Source organism: Rhincodon typus, chromosome 39 (genome assembly GCF_021869965.1).
Source record: "Rhincodon typus isolate 14 chromosome 39, sRhiTyp1.1, whole genome shotgun sequence".
Lineage (NCBI taxonomy): Eukaryota > Metazoa > Chordata > Chondrichthyes > Orectolobiformes > Rhincodontidae > Rhincodon > Rhincodon typus.
This window is the reverse complement of record NC_063370.1, coordinates 5,523,114-5,541,798: the sequence shown is the minus strand read 5'-3', so window position 1 is coordinate 5,541,798 and position 18,685 is coordinate 5,523,114. Positions and strand designations below refer to the sequence as shown.

The window sequence follows — 18,685 nt, the reverse complement described above, 5'->3', positions numbered from 1 at the left end:
CTGCTGCTTTTATTTCTTATGTTCTATCTCAACTCTACATTCCCACAGCCCTCAACATCTAGAAATCTATTGATTTGTCTTGACCATAACGACTGAACTTTCCACAGTCCTTTGAGGTAAAGAATTCCATAGATTCATCATTTCAGTCAAGAAATATTTCCTCATCTAGTTCATAAATGGTCTAATTGTTATTCTGTGACTGGGTCTCCTGGCTCTAAAACCCTCCTTCCCCTCTTAATTCTCTTTAGGGTGGCACACTAGTTAGCACTGCTGCCTCACAACACCAGGGGCCTGGGTTCAATTCCACCCTCAGACAACTGTCTTTGTGGAGTTTGCACATTCTCCCCGTGTCTGCGTGGGTTTCCTCTGGGTGCTTCAGTTTCCTCCCACAGTCCAAAGATGTGCAGGTTAGGGTGGATTGGCCATGCTAAATTGCCCCATAGTGTCCAGGGATGTGCAGGCTAGCTATGGTAAATGCAGGGTTAGAGATAGGGTAGTGGGGTGGGATGGGATGCTCATCGGAAGGGTCAGTGTGGACTTGATGGGCTGAAAGGGTCTGCTTCCACACTGCAGGGATTCTGTGAGTCTTTGAAATCCCTGGGTTTCAGATTTCCAAATCAGGAATCACTAAAACATGACTGCTTTTATAGAGATCATTACAAACTGTGATAATGTCTTAATTGCAGGCTCTAATCCCTGCACAGGAAACAGAGTTGGCAAAGTATCAGCCATGGCTTAGTGCACGAAGTCAAAGGTCCCCATATCAGGGACCTGAGCACCAAAAGTCATAGCTGACATCCTTCAGAAACGACGGGCCCATCGCCTTCCAAGTTGGATGGGACTTGGAGAAGACCTTATGGGACAACAGCAAAGGAGAGCAGGAGACTCCGCCCGAGTGTCCTGGACCAATATTAATCCCTCAAATCAACATCACCAAAAGTGGATTATCTGGCCATTTTCACTTGGCTGCTCGTAGGAGTGTGCTTACATATCCCCAATATTGCAGCAGGAGCCAAGCTTCCACAGTACTTCACTTTGGAGACAAAGAGGAAATGAGAACTGGAAGCTGCAGATGTTAGAGAGACCTCTCAACTTTAGTTTTGGTTCAGTAACGGGAGAGAGGTAATAGAGTCATACAGCATAGAAACAGGGCTCCGGTCCACCCGGTCTATGCAGGCCAACAAACACCAAACTAAACTAATCTAATCTTATTTACCTGCACTTGGTCCACAGCTGACTATTTACTCTCATTTTAAGTGCTTATCCAGGTGCTTCTTGAATGTATCTACCTCCATCACCCTCTCGGGCAGCACATTCTATATTTCTACCATCTACTTGGTCAAAAAAAATTCCTTAGATCTCCTCTAAACCACTCACTACACACTTTAAACTTAAGCCTTTTGATCTTAGACACATCTGCCATGATGACGATCTACTCTGTCTATGCCTCTCAATTATTTTACATTTCAATCAGATCTCCCCTCAGCTTCCTCTGCTCCAAAGAAATTAAATCCAGCCAATCCAGTCTCTCCTCCTCCCACGCACATCCTGGTGAATCTCCTCTGCACCCTCTCCAGTGCAATCACTTCTTTCAGACAGTGTGATGACTAGAAATGCACAGTATTCCATCTGTGGCCTAACCAACGTTTTAAGAAGTTGTAACAAGGCTTCCTTGCTCCTATATTCTATGCCCTGGCTAATGAAGGCAAGTACCTCATATGCCTTCTTCACCAACCAGTCTACCTGTGTTAACACCTTGAGAGATCTACAGACAGAAGTGCTCAAAATTTTGACTGGAGCTGGGCTAAATAAAGAACAAACACTAGGTACAAACATTTGCTCCCTCAAACTAGATCATACCTTTGTGATAGCTGACTCCAACATACTGCAAAAGATTGAGAACTGTTTGAAGTTGCCAGTTTTGTGAGTGACGTCTTCAATATCTGGAACAAAGCAGAGACTCAAGTTAAACAGAGACACTTGGGTATACTCCTGAAGTCATATTGAACTCAAAACATTGGCTCTGTTCTTCTCTCCACAGATTGGAGTGCACTTGGTGCACTCCAACACTTTGTTTTATTTCAGATTCCAGAATCTTTCATTTCATTTTAGCTACAGTAAGGTTAACAGCTAACCTCTGCTATTCAAGGTTTATCCTCCCACCAGCTTTCATGCTATTGCTTAGCAACAGAACATCATGAATGAGTTGCAGCCATAAAGTATCATTATACAGAAACCCACAAATCCTTTCACAAAATCCTTTACAGGTACCCAATGAACTTTTGGGAAAATTTTTGTAAGGACAAAATCAAAAGGGGCCCAGGAGAAACCAATCGTATCAGCAAAGTGGTAGAAAACCAGACGTCAGAGAATTAAAGCAATTGCAAAAATAAAACCAAAAAGTGACAAAAGGAAAGACATTCCCCCCTGGCAAAAATTCAGCTAAGGCTCAGTCACGTACAGTTGGACAGGATGGTGGAGGCAGATTCAATTATGGCTCTCAAAAACAAAATAAACTAGTATATGAAAGAGAAAATATTTATAATAATAGAAGAAAAGGGCAGGGGAGCGTGACTAACTAAATTGATCTCACAGAGCTTGCACAAACTCAACAGGTGAGTGACCTTCTTCATGCATAACCATTCTATCATTCTATTCTGAGTCTAGGCAGTGTTCTAGATTGTATGATATCAAAATGACAGAACTGAAACTCACAACCATACAAATGCACTTCCCTAACAGCACAGCATGTCAGGATACAAATTACAAACAAGAAACTTTTAGAGCCCTTCGCAGCAATCCTGCTATCTCACTACACAGAGATCAAACGGTTCAGCACAGATAAGATCACGAACCCTGCTCAGTACAATGCTGTCGCTCAGCATTTAGCCATTATCAACCTGGAGTTTTTAAAACAATGTGTTCCTTCGGCAACAGGGAGACTGCAGGCGATATCACCTAGCCCACACTTGTAAAACTCAAATCAAAACACCTATCAGAAATGTAATTCCTTGACTGGATAGTGTCTGCCAAACAATCCTGAGTGCACTAATTGCTACATTAACAACAAATTTAAGATAATCAGCTTAATCCATAATATGGTTCATTTACACTGGCTAGAAGCAACATACATTCACATCCAGAGACCCATTTTCTGGAAACAAAAAAGGAATACATCCAATCCTACTCCCTTTTTTTGAATTACGCAGGAGTCTGCGGAGCCCAGTTGTTCCCATCGCTTTCTCCGTAGCAATGCCTTACCAAGAATCCACTTGCCAAGTAATTAGCACTGTTATCTCTCAAAGTATAAATTATTGTGACTGTTTGAAATTTGGAATTTTTGCATTTGTCCTGATCAGTGTAATATGATTAACTTGGAGAAGTGTGTTGATTCTCAAGCTCAGATCCTCCCAAGATCGTCTCAAGCATTCATTATTTAACCAAAACAGCAAAGTCCCCAGTTTCCCTGTCTGCTGGAATCAAGTCCACAGAAAACACTGACCAGATTGCTGGTATTTATTTGGAAATAAAAAAGCACTGCAGATGGTGGAACTTGGAGAAAAAAAAATCAGAAATTGCTGGGAAGACTCAGCAGGTTGTTTTGGGTCTCGTGGGCCAATTTTTGATTCTGTTACTCACCAAGAACTCCTGTTTATCGCAAATGCTCTGCCCAGGACTATAAGAAACTACAAGAGTGTTATGAACACAGCCCAGTCCATCACACAAGCCAACCTTCCATCATTTGATACCATCTATACTTTTCACTATCTCAGGAAGGCAGACAACAAAGATCTCTCCCACTCCAGGTATAATCTCTACTAACCTCTTCCGTCAGGCAGAAGATATAAAAGTTTAAACATACATGCCAACAGGTTCAAGAACAGCTTCTTCCCTACTATTATCAGACTTCGGAATGGACCTCTCAAATTTCAAATCTAATGTTGATTTTGCTTTTTGTGCACCTTCTTTGCAGTTGTAACTTTGTATTTCTCAGTCTGTTCAATTACCCTATGATGTCTGTATGGCATGATCTGCCTGTTCTGCACACAAAACAAAAAACTTTTCACCGTACCCAGGTACTTGTGACAATAATAAATCAAATCAAATTATTACTAAAAGTCTAATCCCACTTTAAAAATGCTACACGCATACAGACAGACAAATAAAAAACAAAACATGGGTTTTATGGGTGGAGGGAAAAAACTGGAAATCACAGTTCAATCATTGCAGTCCACAGGGTTCACTGAGATGATCCTTATGGCCTGTCTGGACTTCTGATTTTCAGTCTCCTTTCTCCAGGTTCAATTCTTCACAGGAGGCACGGGCAATTGGTACCTAAATGCAATTTCTCTTAGTCACTTGTTCAAGCCTATGACTTACAGCAAATGGCGGAATTAAAATAACTGTCTTTAGACTTCAAATATTTTTACTGCGTAGAGCTAGCGAGCAAGCAAGATCACCACACCTAAGAGATTGAGGGCTTCTCCATGCATCATTTACCAGGCTAAGCTGCTCAGCTACCCAGGAACCAGACACATGCTGTCAAGCTGAAGACCTTCACCATTTAAAACTGCTCATAATTACAGAAACCAATCAGCTACTTTTGCCTGTCAAATATCACTCTGCATACATTCCCAGATGCCAAGCCATCTACAAACATCTTCCGTGCCTAATCACTTGAATGAAACAGCAGTGCAAACATGACACTTTTAAAGACAAGTTACTGAAACTCAGCGTAACAACTTCTTCCACAATCCCTGGTTTTAAAACAGTCCTTTATCACTTGGTCCATAATCAGAAATGCAGAATAGAAAATTATACAGTCTTTACAAGCATAAAATGAAAAACCTTGGCTATATGTCTCTCTTTCACTCAAAAATTTTAAAAAAGCCTCACCTGAGGCATGGATAACTTTAGGAGAGGTAGGTCGAACGTTTTACTGATCATACAACAAAGAGCAGCTCTGAACTTACAAACAGCCTCGAATTCTCCTCGCCACTGCTCAGATGTCAATCGGTCCTCGACTTCCACCTCTAACACGTCTCCAGTCACCATCATTGTGACTATATACTCAATGCCCCGGAAAACATGATTAGCTTGCACAGAAGAACCCCCTTCCATGGTGTGGGCAGACAAAGGGGAAATCTACTTCAGGGCAAGGCAACAGTACACGGTAAACTTCAACAGGACTGATGAGCTGTTGTATCTTTTAAGCCTTAAATAGAAAATGGAAAAAAAATCAGAAATGTGATAAAACTGTACAACTACTGTATAACTACTGTACAAACATATTTTTTAGTGGGATGGGTCCAGCTCTCCCTCGCAGTACCCAAGTTCACTACACAATATGGTACTTATTCCAATCTATCAGGATTAGGGGTGGAGGATTACATTATATCATGCCCCAAGTCCTTACACAGTCTAAGAGTATCACACTTCATATGGAACAGTCACAAATGTACAGTATTCAGTGTTCTAAACCACAGCAGAGAGAAGGGAGATCCCAGATCTAAAACATTAAGTCTGGTTACACTCTCCATTGATGTGATCAGACTCGAGGAGTACTTTTAGCATTTTGTGTTTCTGTTAAGGATGATTCTTGATCTCCATATCCTAATTGCTTGATGGAGGGAACAGAGGCAGGTTGGGCTTACTACATCTGGTGCAAGTTACTACATCTAGGACTTCAACTCAGATTTTGGGAAAACATGCCAGCTAAACCTCTATTTCCTCTTTAAACCCTCTTAAACACACAGACACAAAAATATTGTTCAATGTGTGAAAGAAAACTGTTAATCATAGCTCACAAGGGTCACAAGAGCCCTTAACTAACCTCTCAGATATTTTCTAATGAACCTTTTCAGAAATGTTATTGCATAGCTCGGCTCTGGAACAGATGAGACTTAATTGAAACACAGAATCCCTAGTGTGGAAGCAAGCCATTTGGCCCATTGAGAGTCCACACCAACCCTCCGAACAGCATCCCACCCAGACCCACACCCTCACACTCCCACCCGCACCCTGACCCACACCCCCAACCTATCCCCATAACCTTACATTTTCCATGACCAATCCACCTAAACTGTATATCCTTGGTCACTATGGACAATTTAGCATGACTAATCTACCTAGCATGCACATTTTTGGACAGTGGGAGGAAACCCACACAGACACAGGGAGAATGTGCAAACTCCACACAGACAATTGCCCAAAGCTGAAATTGAACTCAGGTTCCAGGCACTGTGAGGCAGCAGAGCTCATCATTTGAACCTGGTCTTACTGGTCCAGAATTAAGGAGATTACCACTGCACACAAGATCTCAGTAACATCTTAAAGATATTTTCTAATCAACCCATTCGGAGATATTATTACACACCTCTGGAGCGGTTGGGAATTTAACCGAGGCCTCCTGGCTCAGATGTACGGACACTACCACTGCACCATTAGACCTTAAACAGTCTTGTGGTACAGATATTTTCTAACAAGCCTGTTCCGGGATGTTGCTCCGCACTCTGGAGCAGGTAAAACATGAACACGGTCCTCCTGGTTCAGAGATAGGAACATTACCGCTGCGCCAGAAGCAGCCTTACTTAAACCGAAATTAAATTCCGCCAGCTACTGTGTCGCGATTTGAACTCCTATGCCTCGCCGAAGCACTGTCCCGGGCCCTTCTGGATTATTGGTCTTGTGACATGACCACGGTGCCACCATCTTCTTCTCTAGCAACTGAGCACTGACGCCAAGCGTTAATGTGGAAGGCAACGGCGACGCCACCCGCAGTCGACTAGCCCAACCGATTTCAACGCAAGATCGCAGAGCGCAATACCCCCGGATCACCGCGCATATCTACCCACCTTCAACACACCCGGGGCCCGGTTTACCCCGATTATCCACCTTGGACTTCCCTCTTCCTTAGGCAACCTCCACCATCCGGGCCGCTTTCTCTCTCCGTCTCCCAGCGCCCAGCGCCCAGCGCAACCTAACACCATGGCACGCCCCTATCCGGCTCTGATTCGTCAAACCCTTGGCCATCCGCGCTCACCATTGGCCAATTCTTCACGTCAATCAGAAAGACGGTTTGGTAGACGCGTATCTAGCAACCGGACGTACCATCTTACGAGTAAAGAGGGAGGTGGGGAAAAGAAGAAAGAATATAATTTCAAAGCCTTAAACTTCTACTGAAAAATAGAAGTATATGTAATAGTGCAAAAGAATTGAATTGATATGTTGTGACTGGATTAGGCTTTTAATTTCTGCATCTGTTAGTGAAAATGCGCCCAAATATGGATATTACACCCCTATTATGTTGGCAAATGGTTTGGAGGCGTGGTGGGCGCCGCGTGGATGACATCATCAAACCGCGCCCCAACGGCAGCTGTCAATCAAAGAGCTGGGTCAGCTGATCGCCCATAGCAACAAGCAGATAGTAGGAGTGCACTTATTCTTGCAGGTACATGGAGCTAAGGGTTTGGATTGAATTAGTTATAAATTCTCGACGTTAATTTCAAATCCTTTTATGCCGCCACTTTTAGTTTCTTCCAGCCCCTTAAACCTTCCTCTAATTGCATCTCTCCCATTTTAATCACTCCACCCATTGGAGGCAGTGTCCCTCAGTTGCCTGGGCCCTAATTCCTGAACTCCTTTTCCGAACATTTCCACCTCTCAATTTGCCATATAAGGTAAAACAAAGAACTGTGGATGCTGAAGATCTGAACAAAATCAGAAATTGTTGGAGAAATTCAGCAGGACTGTTGGTTAGAGTCATAGAGATGTATAACACGGAAACAGACCCTTCGGTCCAACTCGCCTATGCTGACCAAATATCCTAAATTATTCTAGTCCCGTTTGCCAGCATCTAGTCCATTTCACTCTAAGTCCTTCCTATTCATGTAGCCATGAAGATGCTTTTTTAAATGTTGTAATTGTACCAGCCTCCTCCATTCCTCTGGCAGCTCATTCCATACACACATGACCCTCTGCATGAAAACGTTGCCCCTTAGGTCCCTTTTAATCTTTTCCCCTTTCACCTTAAACCTATGCCCTCTAGTTTTGAACTCCCTTGCCCTGGGGAAAAGACCTTGGCTATTCACCCTATCCATGCCCCTCATGGTTTTATAAACCTCTATAAGATTACTCCTCAGCCTCCCACATTGCAGGGAATATAGCCCTGGCCTCCCATTCCTCAGACAACATGTCCATCCTGGGCCTCCTGCAGTACCAGAACGATGCCATCCAAAGGTTGCAGGAATAGCACCTCATATTTCGCTTGGGAATCCTGCAGCCCAATGGTATCGGTGTGGATTTCACAAGCTTCAAAATCTCCCCTCCTCCTACCGCATCCTAAAACCAGCCCAGCTTGTCCCTGCCTCCCTAACTCCACACCTACACTCACCTTTACCGGTTGCACCCCCACCTCTTTGACCTGTCTGTCTCCTCTCCACCTATCTTCTCCTTTATCCATCTTCTATCCGCCTCCCCCTCTCTCCCTATTTATTTATGAATCCCCTTCCCCTTCCCCCATTTCTGAAGAAGGGTCTAGGCCCGAAACGTCAGCTTTCCTGCTCCTCCGATGCTGCTTAGCCTGCTGTGTTCATTCAGCTCTACACCTTGTTATTCCTGGCCGATTCAGCTGCTCCCTATAGTTCAAACCCTCCAATCTCAGCAACATCCTTGTAAATCTTTTCTGCACCCTTTCAAGTTTAACAACATCTTTCCTATAGCAGGGATATCAGAACTGCGCACAGTATTTCGAAAGTGGCCTAATCAATGTCTTGTACAGCCACAACATGACCTCCCAACTTCTATACTCAATGCACTGACTAATAAAGGCAAGTGTACCAAATGCTTTCTTCATTACCCGGTCAACCTGCAACTCCATTATCAAGGAACTATGAACCTGCACCCCAGGATCTCTTTGCTGGGCAACACGCCCCAGGGTTTTAAGTGTACAAGTCCTGCCCTGATTTGCCTTACCAAAATGCAACACCTCACCCTTATCTAAATTAAACTCTATCTGCCACTTGTCGACACGTTGGCATATCTGACCAAGGTCCCATTGTATGCCGTCCACTACACTATCAATTTTGGTGGCATCTGCAAACTTACTAACCAACCCTCCTATATTCACATCCAAATCATTTACATAAATGACAAAAAGCAGTGGACCCAGCACCGACCCTTGAAGCACACTGCTGGTCACAGGCCTCCAGTCAGAAAAATAACCCCCCACCACCACCCTCTGTCTCCTACCTTCTGAAGAAGGGTCACTGGACTCAATGTTAACTCTGCTTTCTCAACGTCTTTCCCTCTTCAAGATTGTCTTTGCAGCACTGAAAGACATTGTTCAGCCGAACTGAGCTGTATAAGACACTAAAAAGGGGATTGACAATGTAGATGTAGAATGGATGTTTCCCTTTGTGGGACAATCTGGAATGTGAGGTCTTAGTTTTATGCTGATGGGGTAGCAGATTTAAAAAGAGAGATAAGGATGAATTACTTCTCTCAAAATGTCGTGAATCTACAAAGTTCACTACCCCAGAGTACAGTAGATGTAAGGATGTTGAGAAAATTTAAGAAGGAACTGGACAGATTTTTAATTACTAATGGGTTAAAGGCTTATGGAAAGCGGGCAGGAAAGTGGAGTGGAGTCCAAGATGAGATTCACCACGATTGTATTAGATTTGGATTTTATTATCACGTGTACCCGAGTACATGAGTGCAGTGAAAAGTGTAAATGGTGGAGCAGGCCTGTGGGACTGAATTGCCTACTCCTGCTCCTAGTACTTATGTTCATCCTGATCTCATTTTCCAACTCTTGACCAGTAGCCTTGCATGCTATGTTGTTCCAAGTGCTTATCTAATACTTCTTAAATGTCTTGAGGGTTCCCACTTCTATCACCTGTTTTGGTTTACAAGAGTGATTCGAAGAGTGAATCTAGAGTGTTACCAGAGGCACAAAGCTGAGGTGTTTGGCAAATCAACCACAGGTGATATCAGGTGAGCCCGCTCTGCCATTTAATAGGATCATGGCTGATCTGATTTGGCCTTAAAGCCACTTTTCTGACTGGCCCCATAACCCCTGACTTGTCCCTTGTTGATCAAAAATCAGTTTAACTCAGTTTTGAATAAATCAAATAATTCTTCCTCCACTGCTCTGTGGGGTAGAGAATTCTAAACACTAATAACCTTCACAGAATGAATTCTTCCTCGTCACTCTTTTAAACGGGAGAATTCTTGGCTCACAACATTTTTTAAAATTTAATTTATTATTGTCACATGTACCTAGGTACAGTAAAAAGTTTTGTTTTGCGTGTAGTACAGGCAGGTCATTACCATACTAAGTGCATTAGGGTAATAGAACAGAGCGAGGAATACAATGTTATGGCTGCAGTGAAGGTGCACAAACAGCGAGATCAACATTACATCTGAAATTTGAGAGGTCTGTTCAAAAGCCTAATAACAGCGGGGAAGAATCTGTTCTTGAATCTGTTGGTGCGAATGTTTAAGCTTTTGTATCTTCTGCCCGACGGAAGAGGTTGGAAGAGTTTATAACCGGGGTGAGAGAGGTCTTTGATTGTGTTGGTTGCCTTTCCAAGGTAGCGAGAAGTATAGATGGAGTCAACAGTTGGAAGGTTGGCTTGCATGATGGACTGGGCTGTGTTCATAACTCTCTGTAGTTTCTTACGATCCTGGGCAGACCAGTTGCCGTACCATGCTGTGATGCATCCAGATAGGATGCTTTCTATGCGGAATTTCCTTAGCCTCCTGAGGAAGCAGAGACATCACTGTGCTTTCTTGACCGTCGCATCAGCATGGGTGGACCAGGATAGATTGTTGGTAATCGTCACTCCCAGGAACTTGACACTGTCGACCATCTCCACCTCAGCACCATTGATGCAGACAGAGGTGTGCCCTCCACCTTGCTTCCCGAAGTCAATGACCAGCTGTTTTGTTTTGTTGACACTGAGGGAGAGACAGTTATCTTCACACCACACCACCAAGCACTCTACCTCTTTCCTGTATTCTGTCTCGTCATTGTTTGAGATCTGGCCTACAATGGTGGTGTCGTCAGCGAACTTGTAGGTAGAGTTAGGACGAAATTTGGCCACACAGTCGGCGCTACTTTGATCCCTAGTTCTAATCCCCCAAGGGAAGAAACATCCCTCAGCATCTAAAACAACACAAAGAACTGTGGATACTGGAACTCTAAAACAAAAACTTAAATTGCTGGAGAAACTCAGCACGTTTGGCAGCATCCATGGAGAGAAAGCAGAGTTAACGTTTTGGGTCTGGTGACCCTTCTTCAGCATCTAACCCTGTCAAGCATCTCCTGGTTACCAAGTCATGCAAAACAGTAGCAAGTAACTGGGATAAATTCCATCCCTGTAAACTCTCTCACCTTAAGAAAAGAATTTTGTTTCTATTCTGAATTGTCTCCCCTGTACAGTCTGTGCCTCTTCCTGTTGAAATATTGACAACAAATGGTGAAAAAAAGATCATTTGACGTGCGGCTGGTTCAGAATCTTGCAGCCAGATGGCAGTTACTGAAAGCTTTGAGTACTTAGAGGTATTAAAGATGAGATTAAAGGGCAGTGGAGATGGTGCTTAAATGGTGCTAAGCCCACATTTCAAAAGATATCCTTCGGCTCAACAGAAATAATATTATGCCTGTCCCGTCAACTTTTCTTTCATTCTTTGTATTTGGGCATCACTGGCAAGGCTAGCACTTGTTGCCCATTCCCAATTAACCCTCAAAGAGGGAATAGGGCACCTCAAAGATCAACAAGGCCGTCTATGTGTGGAACTACTGGAGATGGGTGAGATGCTAAACAAATATCACCCGTGGGTTTTTAATGTGGAGACAGATGTCAAAGCTAGGGAACTTGGGGAAATAAATAGTGATGTCTTGAAAACAGTCGCATTACAGAAGAGGAGGTGCTGAAGGTCTTAAAATGCATAAAGGTAGATACGTCCCCAGGACCTGATCAAGTGTACCCTAGGACATTGTGGGAAGCTAAGGAAGACCTTGCGGGGCCAGTAGTAGAGATATTTGTATCAACTACAGCCACAGGTGAGGTGACAGAAGACTGGAGGGTTGGCTAACATTGTCCCTTTTTTTAAAGAAAGGCTGCAAGGAAAAGCCCAGAAACTACACGCACCAGTGAGTCTGACGTCAGTGGTGGGTAAGTTGTTGGAGGGGACTCTGAAAGACAGGATTTACATGCATTTGGAGAGGCAAGGACTGATTAGGGATAGTCAGCGTGACTTTGTCTGTGGGAAATTGCATCTCATACACTTGATTGAGTTTTTTGAGGATGTGACCAAGAGGATTTATGAGGGCAGAGCGGTAGGCGTTGTCTGCATGGACTTTAGCAAGGCCTTCAACAAGGTTCTGCACCGTAGACTGGATCCACAGAGAGCTTGCCAATTGGATGCAAAATTAGCAAAACAGTAGGAGACAGAGGATTGTGGTAGAGGGTTGTTTTATGGACTTGAGGCCTGGGACCAGCATTGTTCCACAGGGATTGGTACTAGGTCCACTGTTGTTTGTCATTTTTATAAATGATTTGGATGAGAATATAGGAAGCATGTTGAGTAAGTTTGCGGATGACACCAAAATTGGTGGTATAAGCGAAGAAGGTTATCTAAGAGTATAACGGGATCTTGATTTTGGTTAGTCAAACCAGGGCAGGACTTACACGATTAATGATAGGCCCCTGGGGAGAGTTGTCAAATAGAGACATCTAGAGGCTCAGGTACATAGTTCCTTGAAAGTGGTGTCACAGGTAGACAGGATGATGAAGAAGGCGTTTCGCACGCTTTCCTTCATCAGTCAGAGCATTGAGTGTGAGAGTCAGGACATCATGTGTGGTTGTACAAGATATTGGTGAGGCCACTTTTGGAGTACTGCATACAGTTCTGGTCGCCCTGCTATAGAAAGGATATGAATAAATTGGAAAGGATGGAGAAAAGATTTATAAGATGTAACCAAGACTGGAGGATTAGAGTTATAAGGAAGGCTGGGTAGGTTGGGACTTTTTTCACCTGGAGCTTAGGAGGCTGAGGAGTGACCTGACAGAGGTTTATAAAATCATGAGGGGCATAGCTAAGGTGAATTGCAAAGGACTTTTCCCTTGAATAATTTTAAAAGTTGGTGTTACAATCTTTAATCACAGGTCTTTTATTAATTGAATTTAAGTTCCACCAGCTGCCATGGTGGGATGCAAATCCATGACCCCAGTGAATTAGTCTGAGTCTCAGGACTACTAGTCCAATGGCAATCTCACTAGGCATCGTCTACCCCTAACCAAGCAAGAGAATAATGATATGAATCTGAAATTCAACTCTTACATTGACAAAACTGCTGTGCTTATAAAACAGCCAGCTGTGACTTTGAAATCCTTTGGACAAGCTAACCCTGGATTATGGACAAACAAACACAGTCAGCTTGTCCGTGTCCGATCCTGGACAGAGTGCTGCTAGCAGTCCATCCAATCTTAGAGTGACTTACAATTGAGCAGAGCTGGTTACTGCCGTGCACGTTTGTGTGCAGGCTTGAGTATCAGAAACTAGACAGCACTCGGATGAGAAACTAAAAAGAACACTGTATTAAATAGATGATCACCAGACTCAATGGGCTGAATGGCCTCCTTCTGCTCCAAAGTCTTCTGGCCTCATGGACCTTGGGATGCAAGATCAGATAGCACATGTAGCAGCAGTAAGAAGAAGCCTTCATTGATTGTTCTATTAAATCTAAATCTATAAATGTTGTGCTTTCAGCCTAAGATATGAGAATTACCACTTATGGATTTTGCTGCTATGAATGTTGAGGTGCCAGCAAGTACAAAACTGATGTTCAGTGCCAGAATCAGTAGGAACATGTAATTGCAGTGGGACAGGTTTACATAGTTGTTTTGAATTGTTTGTTCATGGGATGTGGACATCACCAGCTAGGTCAGCATTTTTTGCCCAAATGTTGCTGTAAACAAGGAGTCACATGTAGGTCAGAGACTTAGTAAGGACAGCAGAGTTCCTTCCCTAAAGAACATTAGTGCACTGGACAGGTTTTTTACAACAACGAACAGTGTTGCATTGTCTCTGGCTTTTTATTCAGTTGAAATTTCACAATCTGCTATGGTGGGATTTAAACTTTTGTCTCCAGGGCCTAGGCTCCTGGATTACTAGTCCAGTGACATTGCCACTACACCACTGCAGCCTCTCCACTTTAGTGAACTATATAATGGAAAAAAATTGACACAGAATGCACTTAAGCATAAGATTTTTAAAAATATTTTATCGATAACTTGTTATAAAATGAAATAAACACCTTGTGATATCTTTTTGCTTGACACACAGAACACAACGGGTAAGAAGTAAAAATGTGGCTTGATAGCACATTCAAAAAACTCTATACATTTAAAAGTATTAAATGCTATTAAGCCATCTCGAAATTGAGGGCAGCATGTGGCAAGAGCTGGCATCTAGCTTTTCCTGACAGCAATCATCCTTAAAGGCAGCTTTCCAAACTCTTAGCTTGAAACTCTCCAACCATTAATCTGCAAAATACTGAAGGACTCCCAGGATTGGAATTGCGATTGCAAGTCTTACATTTACATAAAGGCAAGAGTTTGATGGCAACAATGTGTGTCTCTCTCTTTAATGGTCTTACCGTCTCTCTCTCTCTCTCTGTGCTTCCTTCACTCTTGCTTTTTCCCTGATCCTCTCATATGCTGCCTCTTTCAGCCCCTTGCGTTCAGTCTCTCCTCCGCTCCCCATCTCATGCTGTATCTCTGTCCTTTTCTCAGGCTCTTCTAATGATCCCAGCTGATTGGGATCTGACTTCACCAGTATTACCCGAGTGAAACCTGGCTTGATAAACCATAACTTTTATTTTCATAGATTGTTTGCTGTGGTGGTCAGTCACTGAACACGTTTACAAGAGGCTGCCAATGTACTTTTAACAAAGAAACATAAATGTTTCTTCTGCATAAAAGGAAATAAGCACAAACTGTTTTACATTGTATAAGAATTATTTGAAACCGTCTTATCAGAAATATCAGAAATTAAAATTCAACCCTGTTTTCCTCAACAGCAACCTTACAGATACTCAAACCTCAGCGAAGGGTTACTCTACTTCCTTTAAAGCTCCTTGTTCAGTTTGCGTGACTGTATTTGGTTTCTTTCCAGCAAACATCTGCATTTATTTGATGCTATTTCTTTAGTCACTGCTTCCTCCTGAGATCCTTAAATAAACTGCTAACACAGCTCACCTACTCCTTAACATAGATTCATTAAATTCCTTCTCCACAGCCTTCTGCTTCTGGACCTTTTCTCTAACTGAAAGTAAACCACACAGCTTTCTTTTCTCCTGCCCTGACTGTTTTAGAGACTGCCAAATTGCACTGCTGCTGGTACAGGCCTTTCCTCTCTGAATTATCTTCTCTCTCTGGAAACAAAACCTGACCACTCACTGGCCTTCTGGATAGTTCTGTCTCTCTTTTTGAAAGAACACTTGTTTCTATCTCTGTCTCCCTGGACAACTGCCAATAATTTTCCTCTCTTCCACCCTTGTTTTCTAAAGCCCTGAATTGTTCATCTCAAGGGGTTTTTTTAATCGCAGGCCTCATTTAAATGCACATAAACTCCAAACAACCCACCACCACCCAAAGAATTCAAAATCTAAAATGAAAATAAAACAATGTTTCCTAATTTCTTAACACACACATTATCAAATCAGTCTCAAAGATACACATAGTCTGTCCACTTTAGAATTTAAATTTCAGAATTATACAAATAAATCACAAACTTTCATCAGACACTGTTTGTCACCTCTCTTTCACTGTCCCTCCACTTAGTCTCTCACTCAGACACTCTCTGACCCTCTGATGCTCTCTATCTCTCTTTCTCTCTGTTTTCCTCTGTCCCTCACTTTCTCTCACTCAATCTCCTATTCAGCCCTCCCTCATGCTCTCTCTTGCTTTGTCTCTCGCTTGCCCTCTTACTCACTTTCTCTCTATCTTTCTCACTCTCTCTCTGTGCTGACCTCTACCAGGAATCAGCCTCATACAATTGAAAACAACTTTTTATTTTGTTACAGACGCAGTTTTATCATGATTGAACTCCACTTAAACACTGACTGAACAGATAATTAGATATCAGCTAAGCATGATAGTCAGACCAGAATTAACACAAATTATAATACTATACAGAAGCAGAAACCAATTCACTTCTAAAGTGATGATTATTAAGCTTTATCTTGACAATGTTGTTTCAAAAGAGTTTCTGCTTGCGTAGCAGGTTGGAACAGGAGCTCTTGTAATGCAGTGGGTAATGTCCTTACCTCTTGGCCAGAAGCTCTGGATTTAAGTCCCACTGCAGGACTTGATGGTCACGGGTGGTGGATCATAATGTGACTAAACAGGTAAGTTTTCAACCTATAAATCTTTCCAATGCACTATCGGCAGACAATACAGTGGGAGAGTTTCCTGGTCGGTCCAAACCATGGGGGAGCCACAATGCAACACCCTTCCCGCATTAACATCTCCACCTACTGTCTTTTTTCCCATGAGAAAGCATCACCCTCGTTCTGAGGGTCTACTGCACACAACTTGTTGGAACTGAAGGTTTTTAAAATCAAAACACCACTTCTCACTCAAATAATGTTATAGAATTTCTCTTTCACTTTTTAAAGAGAGTTAGCTCCTCAGTGCTGTTTTTGTTTTTGAGTTCTTGCTTAGAGTCCGATCAACTGAAAAGAAATCCCACCATCCTCAACGGTATGAAATAGTAACAAACATCTCTGTGTCTTCCCTGGTGAACCCCCGCCTCAACCACCACGTTGCCCCCCTACCCCAACCACTATGTTCCCCGCTCCTCCCCCCCACCGAGGGCATAGGGCATTGGAACATAGGAACAGGAAGGAGGTGCCATCCACAACAGCAATAGGGTTCCCCTTGTCCTCACCTACCATCCCACCAGCGTCCACATCCAGAGGATCTTTAGCTGTCATCTCCGCCACCTCCAGTGGGATCCCCACCTTCTGCAGGGATCGTTTCCTCTGTGACACCGTGGTCCACTCCTCCTTTACTTCCAATACCCCCCCAGCCCCAGGGCACCTTCCCCTGCAACTAAAGAAGGTGTAACACTTGCCCGTTTACTTCCTCCCTCCTCACTCCCCAAGACCCCAAACACACCTTCCAGGTGAAGCAGCCCTTTACGTACACTTCACGCAATCTAGTCTACTGTATTTGCAGCCCACAATGCGGCCTCCTCTACATTGGGGAAACAAAGTGTAGATTGGGTGACTGCTTCTCAGAACACCTGTGTTCTGCCTGCAGAAAAGACCCTGAGCTTCCAGTTGCCTGTCACTTCAACACACCACCCGTGTTCCCTGGCCAATATCTCTGTCTCAGGCTTGCTGCAGTGCTCCAGCGAAGCTCAGCGCAAGCTGGAATATCAGCACCTCATTTTCTGCTTGGGAACCCTGCAGCATTCTGGACTTAATAACAAGTTCACCAATGTTAGGGTTTGAGCACCTTTTCCTATGCTTTCTCCCACCTCCACACACCAGACCTTGTCAGCACATAGGCTGCTACCACACACTATCCATTGTTGGCCACTAATGGTCCCCATTAGCAGCTTCATTTCCCCAAACTGACCTTTAACTACTCCCTTGGCTGTCCAACTGTTTTTCTCTCTCTTTGGGCTCCATCTGCATCTTTCATTTACTCTCCCCTCCCCCACCCTACCTTCTGTATAAAATCCATCCTTTTCCTAGCTACCATCAGTTCAGAAGAAGAGTCACTGGACCCGATACATTAACTCTGATTTCTCTCCACGGATGCTGCCAGACCTGCTACAATTTTCCAACAATTTCTGTTTATGTTTCAGATTTCCAGCATCCGCAGTGTTTTTGGTTTTTAAAAAATTCTATCAGTCTTGGTTCCTCAACATTTCTCGTTGACTCCTGGCCCGAACTGCTTTTTGATGACAGACAGTTCTACATTTCTATCCTACTTTGTGTAAAGAAATACTTCAACCCTGAACATCTAAACTCAAATTAGTGATAGTCCCTTCTTCTGAACCCTCATACCAAGAGGATATAATCTCTCTTGTTGCTAAATCATTGCCTTTGAGCATCTTACAACACCACAAGCTTCCAGATTCAAGCCTAGTCTGTTCCAGTTATCGTTCAAATCTAACACTTTCATTCCCTGGTTCCAACTCCTGCCTCCTTCACATGTCTGTGCCTGGGGTTAACTAACCTCCTAGCACAGGTAGGGAGAATAATCCCAAGACCTCTTTGGTCTGTGCATCACGAAAGGGAACGAATTTCGTTAAATTATTGGCAGAAGTCAGAGTGGACTAAACTTGAACACAGGGAAGAAAAACACTTCGTCACTCAGTCCCAGGAATGCAACATCTTCTTAGCTTTAACGTAATGAAGAGTGATCATTGTGGAGTTAGATATGCTGAGTTCTTCCCAAGTGAAAACGAAATACTAACATGCTGGGAGTAAACTGTAAAGCAGAATCTGGATGATAAACCGAAGTTTGTGTCAGAGTTTGTTAGTTCGGATGCTGAATATTGCTCCAGTCCCGGAGCGGAGGCCAGAGCGGGGAAGCAGTCCCGGAGTGGAAGCCAGAGCGGGGAAGCAGTCCCGGAGCGGAGGCCAGAGCAGGCAAGC

The 18,685-nt window shown here is 43.4% G+C and overlaps 1 protein-coding gene across 2 annotated transcripts in view; it reads right to left on the bottom strand.

The window, feature by feature from the left end:
* Positions 1–6,973, bottom strand: part of ccdc61 (coiled-coil domain containing 61) — a 36,231-nt gene extending 29,258 nt beyond the window's left edge. For both annotated transcript variants that reach the window (XM_048618169.1, XM_048618168.1), the window contains exons 1-3: positions 6,855–6,973; positions 4,974–5,215; positions 1,861–1,943 (exon numbers count right to left, since the gene is read on the bottom strand). In XM_048618169.1, coding sequence (XP_048474126.1) covers positions 1,861–1,943; positions 4,974–5,121 — 231 coding nt within the window. In that variant the 5' untranslated portion in view covers positions 5,122–5,215; positions 6,855–6,973. The remainder of the gene's footprint in view (positions 1–1,860; positions 1,944–4,973; positions 5,216–6,854) is intronic.
* Between the last annotated feature and the right edge of the window lie 11,712 nt (positions 6,974–18,685).